General features: G+C 42.2%; 1 protein-coding gene across 1 annotated transcript; it reads left to right on the forward strand.

Moving 5' to 3' along the window:
• Positions 1-492: 492 nt before the first annotated feature.
• LOC117727091 (crooked neck-like protein 1) lies at positions 493-3353 on the forward strand. The gene is made up of 3 exons (XM_034527128.1): positions 493-516; positions 1699-1947; positions 2368-3353. Exons 2-3 carry the CDS (start codon positions 1792-1794, stop codon positions 2764-2766), a joined length of 555 nt encoding a protein of 184 aa, XP_034383019.1. The 5' UTR covers positions 493-516; positions 1699-1791; the 3' UTR covers positions 2767-3353.
• The last annotated feature ends 16322 nt before the right edge of the window (positions 3354-19675 follow it).

The following is a 19675-nucleotide window of genomic DNA, read 5'->3' on the forward strand; positions in this document are numbered from 1 at the left end:
TTCACCAACTTCGCCGTCGCCATCTTGGATTACGGCCGTCGACCACGTTGTTTTGTTTTGCAACCGGTAAACAGGAAGTGACCACATCAGGACTGAGGAGCAGTATACGCCGTATACGCCGTACACGCCTCAATCTGTCACCTGTCAATCACCTTGTAGCCCCGCCCCTAAAGCACACCCTTCTTTATGGTCTGTTTGACACTAAATGACCATAATTTATTAAATGAACATCACGCTGTATTGAAGAAGACTTGAAACTAGAGATTGAGACCAAAAACTAATGTTTACAATGTTTACTGAGGGAATAAATCAAGAGAAGTAGAGTCATTTATATAGACTTCTATACAACCAGAGGAGTCACCCCCTGGTGGTCACTAGAGAGAATGCAGCTTTAACACATGAAGCATAGACTTCTATACAACCAGAGGAGTCGCCCCCTAGTGGTCAGGAGAGAGAATGCAGCTTTAACACATGAAGCATAGACTTCTATACAACCAGAGGAGTCGCCCCCTGGTGGTCAGGAGAGAGAATGCAGCTTTAACACATGGAGCATTGACTTCTATACAACCAGAGGAGTCACCCCCTGGTGGTCAGGAGAGAGAATGCAGCTTTAACACATGAAGCATAGACTTCTATACAACCAGAGGACTCACCCCCTGGTGGTCAGGAGAGAGAAAGCAGCTTTAACACATGGAGCATAGACTTCTATACAACCAGAGGATTCGCCCCCTGGTGGTCAGGAGAGAGAATGCAGCTTTAACACATGAAGCATAGACTTCTATACAACCAGAGGAGTCGCCCCCTGGTGGTCAGGAGAGAGAATGCAGCTTTAACACATGGAGCATTGACTTCTATACAACCAGAGGAGTCACCCCCTGGTGGTCAGGAGAGAGAATGCAGCTTTAACACATGAAGCATAGACTTCTATACAACCAGAGGACTCACCCCCTGGTGGTCAGGAGAGAGAAAGCAGCTTTAACACATGGAGCATAGACTTCTATACAACCAGAGGATTCGCCCCCTGGTGGTCAGGAGAGAGAATGCAGCTTTAACACATGAAGCATAGACTTCTATACAACCAGAGGAGTCACCCCCTGGTGGTCAGGAGAGAGAATGCAGCTTTAACACATGAAGCATAGACTTCTATACAACCAGAGGAGTCACCCCCTGGTGGTCAGGAGAGAGAATGCAGCTTTAACACATGGAGCATAGACTTCTATACAACCAGAGGATTCGCCCGCTGGTGGTCAGGAGAGAGAATGCAGCTTTAACACATGAAGCATAGACTTCTATACAACCAGAGGAGTCGCCCCCTGGTGTTCAGGAGAGAGAATGCAGCTTTAACACATGAAGCATAGACTTCTATACAACCAGAGGAGTCGCCCCCTGGTGGTCAGGAGAGAGAATGCAGCTTTAACACATGAAGCATAGACTTCTATACAACCAGAGGAGTCGCCCCCTGGTGGTCAGGAGAGAGAATGCAGCTTTAACACATGAAGCATAGACTTCTATTCAACCAGAGGAGTCGCCCCCTGGTGGTCAGGAGAGAGAATGCAGCTTTAACACATGAAGCATAGACTTCTATACAACCAGAGGAGTCGCCCCCTGGTGTTCAGGAGAGTTTTTTTCCTATAGACTTCAGAGGAATGACTTCACGAGTGAACTTCCTATCTTCCTCTTCTTCCTCCTCCTCCTCAGGTCTGGATCAGCTACGCCAAGTACGAGCTGTCCATCAACAGCTCCGAGCGGCTGCAGAAGTGCCGGCAGATCTTGGAGGAGGCCAACAAGGGCATGAGGAACTGCGAGGAGAAGGAGGAGCGGCTGATGCTGCTGGAGTCCTGGAGGGACTTTGAGAGGGAGTTCGGGTCCGAGAGCTCGATGGAGAGGGTGAGGAAGCTGCTGCCGGACAAGGTGAAGAAGAGGAGGAAGCTGACGGCCGAGGACGGGGTAAGAACCGCTTCATACGTTCTTATATTCTATATTAGTCTCGCTCTACAAACCTTTTGACCCGTTTGATGAATACATTTATGGACACAAAGCTTTGATTCATTGACGATGATTAAGTGGATTCATTTTATTTTTACGTTTCCCAGTTTGTTTTCTAATGTGAATCAAATCAAGAAATATTTAGAAATATTCATGTTTTTTATTTTATGCGTCACTCAAAAGATAAATAAAATGTGTTTGAAGTTTTCTTCTTGATTTGATCTGATGGGAAACAAAGATTTTAGAGTTTGGTCCACGCCCATAAAGAAAAGTACTCTATACTAACAAGCTGTACTTATATATTTAATCAAAGGAAAATGAACCTTTTAACGGTTTGGATGGTTTAACGTCGTTGGCAATAACCTCGGCGTCTTCTTCCAGTCGGACGCCGGCTGGGAGGAGTACTACGACTACATCTTCCCAGAGGACGCCGCCAACCAGCCCAACCTCAAGCTGCTGGCCATGGCCAAGATGTGGAAGAGGCAGCAGATGGTGGACGAGGACGGCGACGAGGACGGAGGAAACGAGGACAGAGGAGACGAGGACGGAGGAAACGAGGGCGAAGAAAACGGCGACGGGGGCGAGAAAAGTCCCGAGGAGGCCGAAGAGACGGACGAACCCGCCGCCGCTCCTGAGAACCGGCCGGAGAGAAACGCCGAGGAAACGGAGACGACGGGCGCCGATCGGGACGACGAAGGCAGCAGCAGTGACAGTGATGATGGAGGGAAGAAAAAGGAGGAGGAGAAGGAGAGCAAGAGTGGAGAGGAAGATAAAGAGTAGCTCTCCGCTCTGGATCCATTTTTCTACCAATCTGTTCCTGTTTTCTTTTCTTTTTTACAAAAAGCAGCCGATGAGTGTTTATTGTACGACGTGTTTTCTGCATTATACAAACATCAATTTTTCATAAAACGTGAGAATGTAAAGGAAATGAAACCGTGATTGATCCTCTTTGGGACCAACAGCTGGTCTGTCACAGCGTGACTATGTACAACGTGAATAGCCCGTGATATTAAATATGATAATAACGTTATGAGGGTGCAGGGAGCCACGGCGACCGCTACTCGATGTCCTCCGGTCTGACGGGGTGCGGCAGCGGGACGATGGACTTCTTCTCCGTGTCTCTGGACAAAGCTTTCCTCATGTCTGCAACCAGGAGACAACAAGGTCAGGGTTCCTTCTGGAGCAACAGCGCCCCCTTATGGTGAAACAATAGGCTTTATATTTACACTTATGGGTCAGTTCATCTAAATACATTTGATTTAGTTTTCTTTCATTTGTCCATGTTTTGAGATATTTCTTCTGAAACTTTAAATTCAAAGCTTTGAAAATAAAAACGGGTCCTTTTGCAGAAGGATTTATTTAATGTATTGTTTTGTGCATAACTATTAATTTATAAGTTGACTGAACTGGCCTTTTAAAGGCTGTTTGACGTGTTGAATATGTATTCACGTCTAATACGTAGGGGTGGGCAGCATTTGGTTTTTTTCCCGATACCGGTGCCTGAACTGATGCTTTAAAAAAAGATAATTAAAAAAAAAAACACAAAACGACGATTGACGACATTAAAGAAAAGCTTCTTTTTTTTAATTGCCAGAGCACTTTATTTTTCTTAAATCTGAACAATATATTAACCGTTTAAAAGTATAATATAAGTAATGCAAAACCCGTGGCTTCAAACTTTTTAACTTCAAACTAGGAACAATAACAACAGTTTACACTAAACTTAAATACATATAAAGAAATACAAAACACTTTGTATACAGCTTCAAAATATGAGCATATTTGGCTTCTCTGGCAACATGCGACCCCTCTCCTGACTGACTGCATGTGCACAGGAGAAGACCTTCAGATGGGGTCGGTGAGGCCTGGACACACAGGTCTGGGTCTGAAGGTGCTTCATCCACCACCAGGCTGCAGGGTCTGGTCCTGATGGGATTGAAGGCAGACTTTTGTAGATCTGGACCTGTAGAGGGCACTGAAGAAGCTCTCGGCCCTCATCCTCCAACAGCTTCTCTAGGGCTCACTTCTTGGCAAATTGGAAATAGTCATATTTATACCATATATTCTGACACAGACTGCCTTTTCTTCTCGCATCCTTAGACCCACCAAACTCAAATACGTGCTTGCAACACCTGCTACGTGCATTGAGGTCGAGACCGAAGGAAACGCCGTTATTGACGATGTTAATATGACTATATTAAGACCCACTACATTCTATAGCTCAGCGGTAGTTCAGATGCTCTCGGGTCAAAGGTTCCTCATGAAGATGGATCACGTTAATGCTGATGAACTCCGAAGAGCTGCAGCAAGCCGCTCCTCTGGAGCTCCTCCATGTGGGTCCTGACCGGAGCACGGCGACGGGGAACGGAATATCGTTACGGAAATACAGAGTCCGTCGAATATAAAACATAAGCGATGAGACAACGAGTCATTGTGGCTGCAGTTCCACACTACAAAACACTACCACTTTATATGCGCTTTAAGTTAGGTTAGCTTCTTTTATTAAGACCAGCTGGTTTTAACGTGTAAACAACGGTCTCGTGTCATTTACACGCTGAATGAAGAGGAAACTGGTCTCACAGATAACGAAGTATGACACCTCAGACCGACCAGAGCGTGTTGTCAAGTATTTATTGAAGTTAGTAGTATATATATATATATATATATATATATATATATATATATATATATATATATATATATATATATTACACATTAACTATATCATGAGCTAAATATTAATGTTCGTTGCAAAAAAAAAATGTATCTGATTAGTTTACAGTAAATTAAAAAAAATTAAAAACAAAAGTTATTTCACGTGAGATCACGAGAATCAGTTGTCGCGAGACCGGCGCACGCAGCGCAGCTGTTTGTTTGGGTTCGGCGCGTGACTACGGCGTTCTGTGACGTCACGGCGTTCTGTGACGTTCTGTGACGTTCGGCAGTCCTTTGATCCGTGTATTGAGGGGGCAGCCAGAATGCTTTGCTTACATAGGGAGAGTTAGCACAGACATTCATTATTGAGAGGTTTTTTGCAAACGACCAGAAAAAGAAGAATAGCAGGATCTTCATCCAAGACAATCCACCATAGTATTGATATTAATAATTCAAACAATTATTACATTAATATTTCCCAATGAGTCTAGCACAGGCAGCACAGATGGAGGAGATGCCAACAGACATAACCATTTACCCGCTGATCATTTCCTTCTTCGAGAAGTTGACAGATCATCAGTTGGAACTGCTGTTACAGGGCCAGATGGAAGAGACCAACATGGCCCCGTTGAGGGAGCTGCTTTTGGACATAATCAAGACCTTGACCACAGACTTCCTACCAACATTTTGGACGACAGACGTGGTGACGGAAGAAATAATCAAGTTGGCTCTGGGCAACAGCGTCACAGACTGTTTTAAAGATGCTCTGGGGGTCACCGTCCAAGGCCAGAGTCCCAGTGCAAAGCTCTTGAGGGACATGATCGCAGAAGAGGTCACGGTCACCATCCAGTGCTCCATATCGTCTCCAGACACCCCGATGGAGCAGTACATCACTCCCCCCAGCAGGCTGGATCAGATGCTGAAACCAGCCGCCAAGATGATCAAGGCGATCGGGCGTAAGATGATGATGAATGTGTCCACGTGTAGTGAGGGAGAAGTTCTAGAGGAGTCAGAACAACCAACAACATCTCAACTCAAAAAAACAGAACAGGAACCAGAACCAGCGGAGTCAGTAAAAGCAGAACTCTCTGATGAATCAGAGAGCCAAGCAGGGGACTTTCCAGAGGTTGAATCAATGAGTCTAGCACAGGCAGCACAGATGGAGGAGATGCCAGCAGACAGATTAACCGTTCGCTCGCTGATCGATTCCTTCTTCGAGACGTTGACAGATCATCAGTTGGAAATGCTGTTAAAGGGCCAGATGGAAGAGACCAACATGGCCCCGTTGAGGGAGCTGCTTTTGGACATAATCAAGACCTTGACCACAGACTTCCTACCAACATTTTGGACAACAGACGTGGTGACAGAAGATATAATCAAGTTGGCTCTGGGCAACAGCGTCACAGACTGTTTTAAAGCTGCTCTGGGGGTCACCGTCCAAGGCCAGAGTCCCAGCGCAAAGCTCTTGAGGGACATGATCGCAGAAGAGGTCACAGCCACCATCCAGTGCTCCATGTCGTCTCCAGACACCCCGATGGAGCAGTACATCACTCCCCCCAGCAGGCTGGACCAGATGCTGAAACAAGCCGCCAAGATGATCAAGGCGATCGGGCGTAAGATGATGATGAAAGGGTCCAAGTGTAGTGAGGGAGAAGTTCTAGAGGAGTCAGAACAACCAACAACATCTCAACTCAAAAAAACAGAACAGGAACCAGAACCAGCGGAGTCAGTAAAAGCAGAAGCACAGGTTGAATCAAAACCTTGGGATGAAGGTTGGGATTTTTCTGGCGGCCACATTGAGATAAAGGTTATGCCATATAAGGTGAGAAAAGAATGGAAGGATTCTGGCAGCTGGATGGAGGTTTTCTTTGTTCCGAGGGACGTGGTCGAGGAGGAGGAACTCTCAGCGACTCCTGCCCATCCTTCGCAGGAACAAAAGAGGGAAAATGCACTGTTATTATTCCTGGAGAACCTGGTGTCACGGACAATAAAGAAGTGTAAGGTTCAAATTACCATCGAGGACCCCGCAACCATCATCGAGCCTCTCATGAATAGGACGTGGGCCGCGGTCGAGGACATCGACTTTGATTCCTCCCCCAAAACCTTCGCCAACTTTGAGAAAACCCTCCTCAACGATCTGATCAAGAAGTGGGGCGGTCCACAAATGTTGCTGCTCGACATGAGAGCTGGGGAACCGATACTTGAGGAGTTCATCGCCTCTGCTGTCAAAACTCACCTGTTGGCGCCAGTAAAGCGGCGCAGCAGCATCTGCCGGTTCTTCTCGTCCGTGGGCCGAACCATCGCCAGCATCTGCAAGAGAAAGCCGGTCGACAAGGCCGGTAGCTAACGCGTAACGTTTAGGGTTAACTCTGGTTGATCCAGGGAGAAGCTCTAGAGGAGTCAGATGAACCAACAACATCTCAACAAAAAAAAAACAGAACAGGAACCAGAACCAGCGGAGTTAGTAAAAGCAGTACCCTCTGATGAATCAGAGAACCAAGAAGAGGACTCACCAGATGTTGAATCTAAAGGACTAGGTCGGTAGCTAACGCGTAACGTTTAGGGTTAACTCTGGTTGATCCAGGGAGAAGCTCTAGAGGAGTCAGATGAACCAACAACATCTCAACAAAAAAAAACAGTCCTCTTCTTGGTTCTCTGATTCATCAGAGGGTACTGATGTTGAATCTAAAGGACTAGGTCGGTAGCTAACGCGTAACGTTTAGGGTTAACTCTGGTTGATCCAGAGAGAAGCTCTAGAGGAGTCAGATGAACCAACAACATCTCAACAAAAAAAAAACAGAACAGGAACCAGAACCAGCGGATTTAGTAAAAGCAGTACCCTCTGATGAATCAGAGAACCAAGAAGAGGACTCACCAGATGTTGAATCTAAAGGACTAGGTCTGTAGCTAACGCGTAACGTTTAGGGTTTTCTCCGGGTGATCCGGTTTGAAACATCTGATTACGCCAAAGAGTTCCAATCCTTTCTCACATCCATGTCTCCTTCACTGATGAAGCCGCACATCACTCCCCCCAGCAGGCTGGACCAGATGCTGAAACTCGCCGCCAAGATGTTCAAGGCGATCGGGCGTAAAATGATGAAAGTGTTCACGTGTAGTAAGGGAGAAGCTCTAGAAGAGTCAGATGAACCAACAACATCTCAACTAAAAAAAACAGAACAGGAACCAGAACCAGCGGAGTTAGTAAAAGCAGTACCCTCTGATGAATCAGAGAACCAAGAAGAGGACTCACCAGATGTTGAATCTAAAGGACTAGGTCGGTAGCTAACGCGTAACATTTAGGGTTAACTCTGGTTGATCCAGGGAGAAGCTCTAGAGGAGTCAGATGAACCAACAACATCTCAACAACAAAAAAACAGTCCTCTTCTTGGTTCTCTGATTCATCAGAGGGTACTGCTTTTACTAACTCCGCTGGTTCTGGTTCCTGTTCTGTTTTTTTTTTGTCAACTAAAAAAAACAGAACAGGAACCAGAACCAGCGGAGTTAGTAAAAGCAGTACCCTCTGATGAATCAGAGAACCAAGAAGAGGACTCACCAGATGTTAAATCTAAAGGACTAGGTCGGTAGCTAACGCGTAACGTTTAGGGTTAACTCTGGTTGATCCAGGGAGAAGCTCTAGAGGAGTCAGATGAACCAACAACATCTCAACAAAAAAAAAACAGAACAGGAACCAGAACCAGAACCAGCGGATTTAGTAAAAGCAGTACCCTCTGATGAATCAGAGAACCAAGAAGAGGACTCACCAGATGTTGAATCTATAGGACTAGGTCTGTAGCTAACGCGTAACGTTTAGGGTTTTCTCCGGGTGATCCGGTTTGAAACATCTGATTACGCCAAAGAGTTCCAATCCTTTCTCACTTCATCAGAGAGGGACGTAGACCAGTGGAGGTCTACATTCAATTAAATTAAGTTTATTTTGTATAGCCCAATAATCTGGTTCCAAATTATAAATTTGCCTCACAGGGCTTTACATTTTTACACATACATGGCCATCCCTGACCTTTGCCCTCACATCAGATCAAGAAAAACTCCCCCAAAAAAAGAAAAATAAATTCTAAGGGAAAAAGGGAAGAACCCTTCAGGAGAGCAACAGAGGAGGATCCCTCTCCCCGGATGGACAGAAGCAATAGATGTCATGTGTACAGATGAACAGAGTTACAGAGTTAAACACATTTAATGACTAGGACAGAAATTATGAATAATGAGTAGAAGGCATGGACCACGATCCAGACCTCCACGATCCATGAAATAGGGTGGAAGAGAGGTGAGGGAGGGGGGCATCAGCAGGGCCAATGGCAGGAGGCAGGGCCACAGAGGCAGGAGGCATCGCGAAAAAAAAAAGTATTTAGGGTTAGACCTATTTTTTTCCGCAGGGAGAGACCCCTGAAATCAAAGTATATTTTGTACTTTTTTTCAGATGATAATAATAATATTTTTTTTTTTGCAACAAGCCATTATGTCATGACCTAATTGTAATAATTAGCTGATGACATAATGGCTCTATATCTATATAGTGGGAGTAGTGGCTGTAGTGGGTATAGTGGGAGTAGTGGGTATAGTGGGAGTAGTGGGTATAGTGGCTGTAGTGGGTATAGTGGGAGTAGTGGGTATAGTGGGTATACTGGGTGTAGTGGCTGTAGTGGGTATAATAGTGGCTGTAGTGGGTATAGTGGCTGTAGTGGGAGTAGTGGCTGTAGTGGGTATAGTGGGAGTAGTGGGTATAGTGGGAGTAGTGGGTATAGTGGGAGTAGTGGGTATAGTGGCTGTAGTGGGTATAGTGGCTGTAGTGGGTATAGTGGGTATACTGGGTGTAGTGGCTGTAGTGGGTATAATAGTGGCTGTAGTGGGTATAGTGGCTGTAGTGGGTATAGTGGGTACAGTGGCTGTAGTGGGTGTAGTGGGTGTAGTGGGTATAGTGGCTGTAGTGGGTGTAGTGGCCGTTGCCTATTAGGTGTCACGCTGTAAAGTTGGTGTGTGTGTGTGTGTGTGTGTGTGTGTGTGTGTGTGTGTGCGCGTGTGTGTGTGTGTCCAGGTGTATCTTGCCTTCACCTGCTTGGAGAAAGGTGTGTCCTGCCTGTTGTCATCGTACCTGTAGTTTAGGCTTTTCTAATTATTTAGTATTTTATTGGCACCAATGGAAAAAGTAGTGCTCATATATTTGCACTATTTTGTTTGCTGTGTCTGTCTCTTCATGCTAGCAGCTACAGGGAAGATGAGACAGGAGAGGGTGAACGAGTGTATAGGGCTGTTACCCAGCTTATTGTCAAAGGCCTGCACCCCTTCTCAACACTGGAGTGGAAGGGATTTAGGTAACAACTAAGTCTGTCAGTGTATATTTAGTTTTTTAATACATAGTTATTAATAGCATGCCTGAGTTATCCATGATTACAGAGACCAAGTAGGCCACTGGAGGAAGGGGGGAGACCGGAAGTGGGTTGACAGGTAACAGAGTGTCACTCTAACCCGCTTCATCACACTCACACTTTATGACCTGGACTTCCTGCCAGAACAGATAACATTTACTACAGAGCAGAGAAACACCCGGCACAGATGGACTGGAGTCTAACACACACACACACACACACACTTCAGGAAAGGCTTTAAACTGACTAAACATCATTTATAGGAAGGGTTCTGTGTGGGTAGGGATGAGCAGACATATGGTTGGCAGTACCCCGCACAGCCAATCATATACATTATAAATCACCAGTGACAACAGATAATGATTGCAGGCCTATCAGAGAAGATTAGTTAGCTCATCTCCTTGTCAGTTCTGTGATGTGATGGTAGAACTTATATTTACAGGAAAATGGGCCAGTGTCCAAGTATGAATAAGTTATACAGTGCACAACATTTGGCCAAAAAACAAACCAAAACGTGCTTGTTTGAAATGTTCTCAAAGAAATGTATTTGTTTGATAGAAATGTAGCTATGAGAGGTTAAACTTTCATACCACTCTGCATTTGTTTTGATGTTATGCTTCCTCTACCTTGCCTTGATTACTGTTCCTGGTCAGCACATCTGGGCTCCAGAGCCAGACAGATGGAAAGTAGATGAGGCCTGACTTTAGCCTGGGGACTAAGCCAGGTATTCAAAACTTACTTCAGGAATATATTAGTACGATCAAGTCCTGGAAGACATTAGTAAGGGCTTTTAGCAGAGCCTTAGAGGCATCAGTGGGCCTGGATATGACTGCTAAGCCTTGAGGTAAAAGTCAAAGGCAAATTAGTCATCAAAGCAGGCTAATATTTTACCACAAGTTGTCATATACTGTTAAAAAAGCTGACATTAAGGGAGAAGAGTTAGTGAAGTTCATATAGTAGTTAATGAGACACTTGAAAAGTTTACCCTTGCGGTCAAATCACTTGCACTAAGACTAGACCGTAATGACGTTGCAAATGAAGCAGTAACATGTTTGTGCTGTTTAATGCCAACTTCTGTCCTTATTAGAGTCACAGTCCATTCAATTTCAATCCTTCAACCTGAGTATACAACTTATCTCTTTCTCATTCCTTCTCACACACCTGCATGCACTCACAAGCACCGACAATTTCATTTGAAATTCCTACCAAATTTATCCTGCAACTCTGGGGGGCTGTGAAACTGCCTCGCTGATGGAAGGGCAGAAGGGGATTGTGGGTAATTTCATGTCACAATTCCAGACTGATGTCTCTTTGGACAGATAATAGCCTACAGCTCACAGTGACTTAAAAGGCAAAGTCATAACGCAGCCTCTCTTCAAATACTCTACTTTTCCCCACATGTTCAGATATTTCAATGAACTATTTATTGAGGAATATTTACAACATTTCCCCCATTTATAAATGTGTATTGGAATGTGGAAATTGCTTGTTTCTCTGAATATTGGCATTATTGGCTCCCTAGACTCATTGCCTCTTCCATTACTATGCCAGTAGCATGAACAACATAAATACTCATTATTGCACTTATTTCTTCCACAAGATGAAATCAATTGGACCTCTGTCAACTTTTGTCAAATCTTTAGTCCTTCTGTTTACACAATAGCCCTATAACTCAGTCCCTTTCTCAGGTCTTTTTGCAAATTGCTCAGGTAGAACAGTTGGGTTTGTGATCTAATCTTGGCGCTCTACTGCCTGACAATGAACCTACTTCTCTTTTCCACCACCCTTAGGTTACCTAAGAGCCTTTATCCCTCCCTTACTCAACACTACACTCTTCACTCTTAACGTCTCATCATTCTTTTACTTCATCCGGTATACTTCCACTTTGTTTCCTCACACGTCTCACACTTTCCCATCGGTCAGTTCTGTTCTCGATTTCCTCTATTTTTAGTAGACATACCACTGCCGGGCTGAAAACAAGTCCTTTTTAAATGCTGTATTTTTCAAATAAACAGATGATTTATAATGTCTATTAGTGAGAAGACAGTCAGACTCAAAGAAGAGCACAAGACCACAGCGGGTGCTTCATTCATTCACGGCTGACTACACCGTCTCATTGTTTTGCGTCTGCTGTTAATTTAGTTTGGCATCTTCACGTGTAGAAAATTGGAAAAATGTTCCGGTCAGTGCTTCAGTGGACACAATAAATGGTGCATCCTCACAAGCAAGCAGCTGCAGTAAAACGTGAACCCCACCACCCCTTTCCTCAAACACCCACTCCCATCTGACATACACACAATTATTTGTGTACAAGATTCAGGCATTCACTTTTTGGCATGAAGGTGGCCATGGCATTCACAACCTCACGTTGCCAAGAAAAATTATGTTTTTCACTTGCGAATTGTGGACAAGAACATGATGAAAGGTAGACACAATTAATGGATAATCAGGTCGAGGTTAAATGCCTTCTTAACAATGGCTTTTACATGCTATCCACGTGTAAAAGAAAAGAAAAAAAGAGTCAGAAAAAACATAATTACACAGCAAATAACACTGTGTTAGTAAACACCAGATATGGGTATATTTTACTTCTCTCAACAAAAGTATGTCCTGTGTTTTGGAAACCAACCACATTGTTGTGTGTCACATACCAAGGCTTTATGGTAAACTGTATTTCAAACTTTCGCAAAATAAAACAAAACTTTAAAACAACAATTCTGCTCAATCTTCATTCACACACAATAGAATAAAACCTCCTCTGCCTTATTTTGATGAGGTATCTCTCCCCAAGGTATTATGTTTGGTGGGTCAACTTTAATGACCCACTATAAACTCTAATGAATAAAAGCCGATTCGGGACACATAAATTGTTACTTCCTTCCCGGCCAATCAAAACGTCTACAGCAGCTGCCCTAAACCTTCAGGAAGGAAGATCTCTGGCTGAAAAGAACAAAAAAAGAGATGAGGAAGTGGAGAGAGATGAATCATTTATATATAGTCTTTACACTTGTGTCATGATGCTTTAACTTGCACTGACTTACAATTGTGTGAGTAAGTGTCTGCCCTTCTTTATGCATTTGTATTTGTGTGCAAGTCCATGCAAAGGCCGTCCCTTGTTAAAAGTCATACCACTATGAGATGCTGAAGTGTGGATCACTTTGAGCATGTAAACAACAGCTCTGAAGCTACTAGCCCTTACGTAACAATTCTCAACAGCCCAGTGCTTCATAAATCGTCATCTGTGGCAGCACTGAAAATATCCTGCATATAATATATTGACTGGAAGTCCTTGTAGTTCTCATACTCTCAAAGAACAACACAGAGCTGTTAAGGGAAGTGAAGGGTGGTCATGAATCAGAACTGAATATCCTTTGGCGCTTCAAGGTAAATAAAAAAGACTGAATATCCAACATTTTTAAATAGATCAGGATGTTGCATTGATCTAAATGAATTCACAGGGCCTCTAGCCGTCCGTGTATTTTTAAGGGGAGGAGGCTTTACAAGACCTAATTGGTACCCAGGGGTCGACATCAGTGCTTGCTCTGTGTTCGGACAAGTGGAATGTCTCATGCAGTTGTCTGATCGGGCAAGAGAAAAATAAATGTACATTTTATTAAGGGCCAATATATAGTTTTTAAAAAAATCCCAGTTACGGGTCGGATCACAGATCAACAACAAAAGGAGCAAATATAACTTTTGGATCCCTGATCAGGTTTTTTGCAAACAATACTAATTGCCAATCATCGCTGACCCATATTGTTGTGAAAACACCTCCTTCAAACAACCACTACATTTTACGAGATATATGAACACATCATGATAAGGTTATTATTTACACATTATCATTGATGCGTTCGACCTGTCAATTTAAGCACGGATTGGTTGCAGTTTATTTCAAATCCAGAGGTGGGCGGTGTTGTACAACCCAGCCTGGATGGGTTAATTTCAATCATCCCGAAGTCAGTGTTAACTGTCAAAAATACTAAATATGATCTTTTTGGTTGGTTATTCACATCTATCGTGGTCATTTGTGTAAAACACATAATTGAAATGATTACTAAATAAATTATTGTATTTAAATATTTGCTTTGATTAAAAATGTTTTACATTAAGTATGGTAAGTTTCTTAGAGCTAGTGTTAAGAAGTTAAACAGATCATAATTCCCTCCCTTTTTATCGATTTTATATTGCTTTGAAACCAAACATCTCCAAACAACTATGTGTATTTTATTTGTATGCCAAAGACGAACGATTTATTTATGATAAAGTTAATTTACCTTAGCCTTATACTTTTTCCTGGTTAGAGCTTGAACGCATCATAATGTAACTCAATGCAACCTTAACTGTTAGCTCCTTTATTTAACCGGATTGTGCTGCCCACTGGCTGCTGACAGCTAATGTTACTAACTCTAGTCCTGCTGATTTTTAACACAATTATTTGGGGTACCATCTATTTTGTTTACTTCTGAAAGGGGGGCTTTACCTCACACTTTCTATGGATCAGCTTGTAATATGACAACCACAGAGCAAGAAGAAAGATGTGGGTGGAGAAACAATACTGTGAATATCATTGCTTACAGGTGCTGTTAGATGGAGCGCGGTGCCAGGCCCATTCATGTATTATACATGCAGTCCACTTTGTATTAAACTCATTCATCACCTGCATACATATATAAGTAAGTATTGCAGTGAATCAAGTACTCATGCCCATCCCTGCCCATGCTCAATAATATTAGCGAAATCCTATAGTAACACATTATAATACTTTAAAAGCAATGCATTAGTGTCAGATGACACTGCATTTCAATAACCTCTTTTACTCCCTGTTGCATAGAGGACGTTGTTGTTAGTCCACCTATTCACTAGTGTTGCCTTTATTGCTTCTTTTGCTACAACATTTCACTTTACCTAAGAACCTAAACACAATTCTTTCATTGGAAATAAATAATAAATAATCATGTGTTTCAGTTGTGTATGCACTTAGAGAACAATGGCCCTTTTAGGACTCTGCTATTTTTGAGAGCTACTGGAGTTTGATTTTAAAGAAGTGATTAAGGTTTGAGTAATTATTTGAAGGTGTGGAGAAAACAATTGCAACATGAAAATTGCACACATTCTTTATCGATTATCAGAAAGTTATTCATGGGCTATTAAAGTACTTTAAAGTGATTCAAGAACAACCACCACAAGATATTGGAGAATGTAATCTCTCTACACAGGAAATTGGGCACAAATTGATGTGAATCTAGAAGAAGAATCAACATTCATAAACCACAACTTTGACGTGAGTGAAGAAAGCTGCACAGAAGATAAGAGCTGCAACCAAATCTGATCCCAGAAGAGAGACAAAACTATTGGACACGACCCAATGCACTTCAAACAGTGATTAGGAAAAGACAGTTGGGAAGGAGGCAAAAGATTCATCACCTGAAGGGAGAAAATGAAGAGACGGAAGAACAAGGGCTGATTTAGTACAAGTGATTGGGTTTGGTCCAGGGGTTGTTGGCCAAATTCATTTAGCGAAGACACTGATGAGCAGAGGTTTTAAAGCGAAAAAGGCAAATAACTGTGGGATGCAAAAGACATTTGACGGAGGAAGTTAGATAAACTCTCTATGACATTCAGAAGAATACTATAGACTCCACTGAAGTCAATTTTAGTCCTACTTATATATTTCTGAGAGGGTTTTACAATCTGTACAACATCAATATTGGGTGTCTGATATTTTACACATTTTTGTAACGTGTGATGGAAGGACCCAAACGCAATACGACAGAATGGTGGGTTGAAAGCAGATGTTTATTCCAGCAGAACACACAAAGGAAACAGACGAGGGAGAAGGCAGGAATCTCAGGGTTGGGGACAGAATATGATGGTGGTTAACCAGGACCGAGGCCACGTGGCGAACTCCAAGCAGGCAGGGTCGTACTGGGGGGAGAAGTGCAGTTATGGTCTGGCAGAACACAGAGAACGATCTGGCCGTGACTGTGAGTGAAGCTGGGGCTCATGTACTGAATGGAGTAGGCGCAGCAGAGTGGACAGGTGAGTGTCATAGAGCTGACGAGGTGGGTGGAGCTAACAGGTGCACAGAATGAGCTGACGAGGTCACTTGAAGGGAGTGAGTGCAGGAGGGTGGGCAGGTGAGTGTGATTAAGCTGACGAGGTTTGACAAACAGGTGCACTGAATGAACTGATTAAGTGTGCGAGAGACACAAATGGAAGCTGAACGGTGACAATCTCGTGTTCAGCTGACACCTGAACACGAAAGTGTCACCATGAACAGAAGGTCAACATTTGCAACTATAGTCTGTTGCACCTGTTTTGAGGCAAAAAAACATAAAAAAAACAGCTTAATGATTTCTGCTCACGATAAACAAATTCATTTTTGTTCAGCACAATAACTTGTTATATAAGAGTCACGCTGACAAAAGTACACAAGTATTATTTTATATATTATGAATGAGATGTGTTCGAGAAGCGGAGCACCATAAAACAAACTTAATTTACACTCAACAGAAACAAAACAAAACCGTCTATCACTGCTCAACACTGCAACAATTTGGTCACAATAAACCTTTAATTCATCGGGTTTTTAAAATTGTGCTGGGTCTACTCGCTGTTTTTCCCCAGTGTCGCTCTCTCCCCAAAGAGCAGCTGCGGGGGGGAGGGGGGGTATACAATGTAGTTTTTACTTGAAATGCAATTCCCTATTATCTTGTCACAAATTTAGCCATCAGGCTTGTTTGTCTTCAGAAAAGAAATTGCCAATACGGCGGTACATTTTCCCTTCACTGTAGTTTGTTTTTTAAAATGATTTTCTAGAAATGAGCATCATAACTTGAAGTGATAAAACAGATCTCTATGCTTGTATCACAACTAGAAGCCGACTTACACACTGATTTTTTTAGAAAGAGGTGAAATGATCTGTATTCTTTTTTCATGTGTTAAGTAAAAGCTATTTTTGAAACTAGATAATAAACAAACTGACTTGATATGATGGGGATATTGGTCGCGCACAGATGCAAATACAGATAGGATGCAGCACTTCAACGAGTCTCTTTCATGATAACAGGCCAATGCCAGTAAGCTTCATAAGTAACAACTGCACAGCTGGGATGTTGCTCATCTTACCGATATTGTATTATCCTTTCCATCTGCGTCCCTCTGTTTTCAGCCGTCTGCGGGTGCGATGGCTGAGGTTCACTGTGATTGCATCAGGTTTTAATATCTATCCAAGGCTGTGGACAGAACACTGTGTGTGTGTGTGTGTGTGTGTGTAAACAACAATAATACCACAGTAATAGTGGTGATACGTCACAGTCAGTCTGTGTACCACAACAGCTGGTGACCGACAGAGTGTAAAATTGTCAAAAACCTTTCACAGAAATATCCACACAACTGTATTATTAGGATGTCTGAGTAATGCTACTTACACTATGCTGCATAGGTAGGCATTGTAATTGCCGTTGTTCAGGGACCTGATATATTTTGTTGCAAGTGAAATTATAGCTGATTTGTTTCTTCCCACCATCGAAAGGCATTTAAGTCTGAAATATTGAACATTAGGCTACAATGCGAATGTAAGTGTCTTTCCATTGCTGTTGTCTAAATTGTCTGTCTAGTGCATGCTGGGATAAAGTCTCCAGTAACCTGGAAAATGTACAAGTTGTTAAAAAATACTTCAAAGATTAAACTTTGAAGTGGCTTACTCAGACTATGGAGTGACTAATTAATGGAACATTAGCTTTATAATATCTGATGGAGGATTATATCTTTTAGAGGAGTCACATCAGAGCAAATATGAGCAATAGTAAAACGCCTTCTGGCTAATGTTAATCTGGTCAAAATAAAAAATAAAATGTAATTGTCACTTGTGTTCCTGACAATAACCAAATAAAGCCTTTTAGTACTAAGGACAAAGATAAATTGTGCTTCATGAAATATTTGAGAGATATCTTAAGTCTCAATATCTTATATTACACCATCAAATAACATTGAATTAATAAGCCGCTGGAAAAAACAGGGTAGTATGAATTAAATAATGTAGATTTCTCCTATATTATAGTATTTTCCAAATGTAGACACTACCTGCCTGCAGGTCCACACTATGGAAATAGCCACAGTGCAGACTGAGGTTGTTCATCCCCTCAGTTCAGCCTGAAGCCATTACTCCCTCCATGGTCTACCAATTCTATTGTAGCTTGTTCCTGCTACTGCAGTGGTATTTGGGGTGTCTGGGTAGTCTCCTGAGCCTGTAGCAGTGTGTGTGTGTGTGTGCGTGTGTGTGTGCGTGTGCGTGTGCGTGTGTGCATGCAACAAATGCAAATGTTCTACCAAAGAGATTCATTCTTGCTAAGATCTGCATTTTGAACCATGATTATGTCAACTAGAGTAATTATGCTAATTCAGGCATAATAGCTCGCTTTACACAGTAAGAGGAATATAAAACTGTAAATCAATGTTAATGAATACTTGGTGTTGCTTAAACTCTACAGAGTCTTTAATTTCCCATATACAAAATGTCTGGCGAGATTGTTAAACATGCATATCTCACTTAATTTCAATTTAAGGGCCGAATGACCTTGTCAAAACAGCAGAGAAAGGTGGTCTGTTGAAACCCTCTTATCTAAATTCCATCCAATGCGTTGCATGAATAAAATAAGAATGCAGCACAGCAGTTAAAGAACAATATGCACTGGAATATAATCCAAAAACTTAATTTAACACACAATTACATACAGGAGAAAACAGGTAATTGTTGTTTGGTACTGCATATACATACACGCTGTGTAACAGAGCTTGAGGCTCATTATTCTAACTGATATTTAAAAAGGTGGGTTGTTTTGGGCAATGGTTGTCATCATAATTCCCTTAAGTGTCTTCAAACCAGGAGAAAAAGCAGAGGAAAAGTACAAATCTATAATACCTCACCTTAACTGTTGCTTTGAGGAAGGTCAGCATAATCCTGCACACCTTCAGCACAGGCTCAGATACAGATGGATAAAGCTTTTGAGTGTGTTTTCGTTTAAGCAAGAATATAGTCAATAACCTTTTTTTTCTGTCGTATTTCAAAAACGCATGTTCAAATACAGTACACCGACGAAAACTAAGACATACGGTACATGATGGCTTCGAATGGATGGAATTGCAGAAACTAAAGAGGCTGTTGAGAAAGACCCTCCAAAAAAATAAACTTTATCAGCAGAAAAGGAGACAATTTACTTATTAGATTAAATATACAAAAACAAACAAACATACACACACACACACACGCACACAAACAGTTGCACTTGCGAACAAACAAGCAACATACACAAAACATTGTGTAGACAGTGAATAGTGCTATCATAGATAATTTTAAGAACCCTTTTAATTTTATTTTCTCTTGGCGGTTACAATTTGGTTGTATGTTACACAGATCAAAAGCCACTCAAAGGCCCTTACCCCATAAACTCCTAAACTGCTATGTGAGACATCTCCAAAAGCATATTCAAATAAATATGGTAGAAATGAGAGAAAAAAATAAGAGATTAGGAAAAATAAAGCCATCTTGCTATGACAGAGAAAAATACCACAATGTACAAACATTGTTGTATTAGTGACAACAGATATGTCACGAATGTTTCATCTTTTGCAAAGCTGGTGCCAACACA

This window comes from Cyclopterus lumpus, chromosome 24 (genome assembly GCF_009769545.1).
Source record: "Cyclopterus lumpus isolate fCycLum1 chromosome 24, fCycLum1.pri, whole genome shotgun sequence".
Taxonomy (NCBI): Eukaryota; Metazoa; Chordata; class Actinopteri; order Perciformes; family Cyclopteridae; genus Cyclopterus; species Cyclopterus lumpus.

Excerpts from the sequence above, each read along its gene's own strand:
- LOC117727091 (XM_034527128.1), top strand. The coding sequence starts at position 1,792 with ATGAGGAACTGCGAGGAGAAGGAGGAGCGGCTGATGCTGCTGGAGTCC. Across the intron at positions 1,948-2,367 it reads AGCTGACGGCCGAGGACGGG|TCGGACGCCGGCTGGGAGGA; the intron begins GTAAGAACCGCT and ends GTCTTCTTCCAG.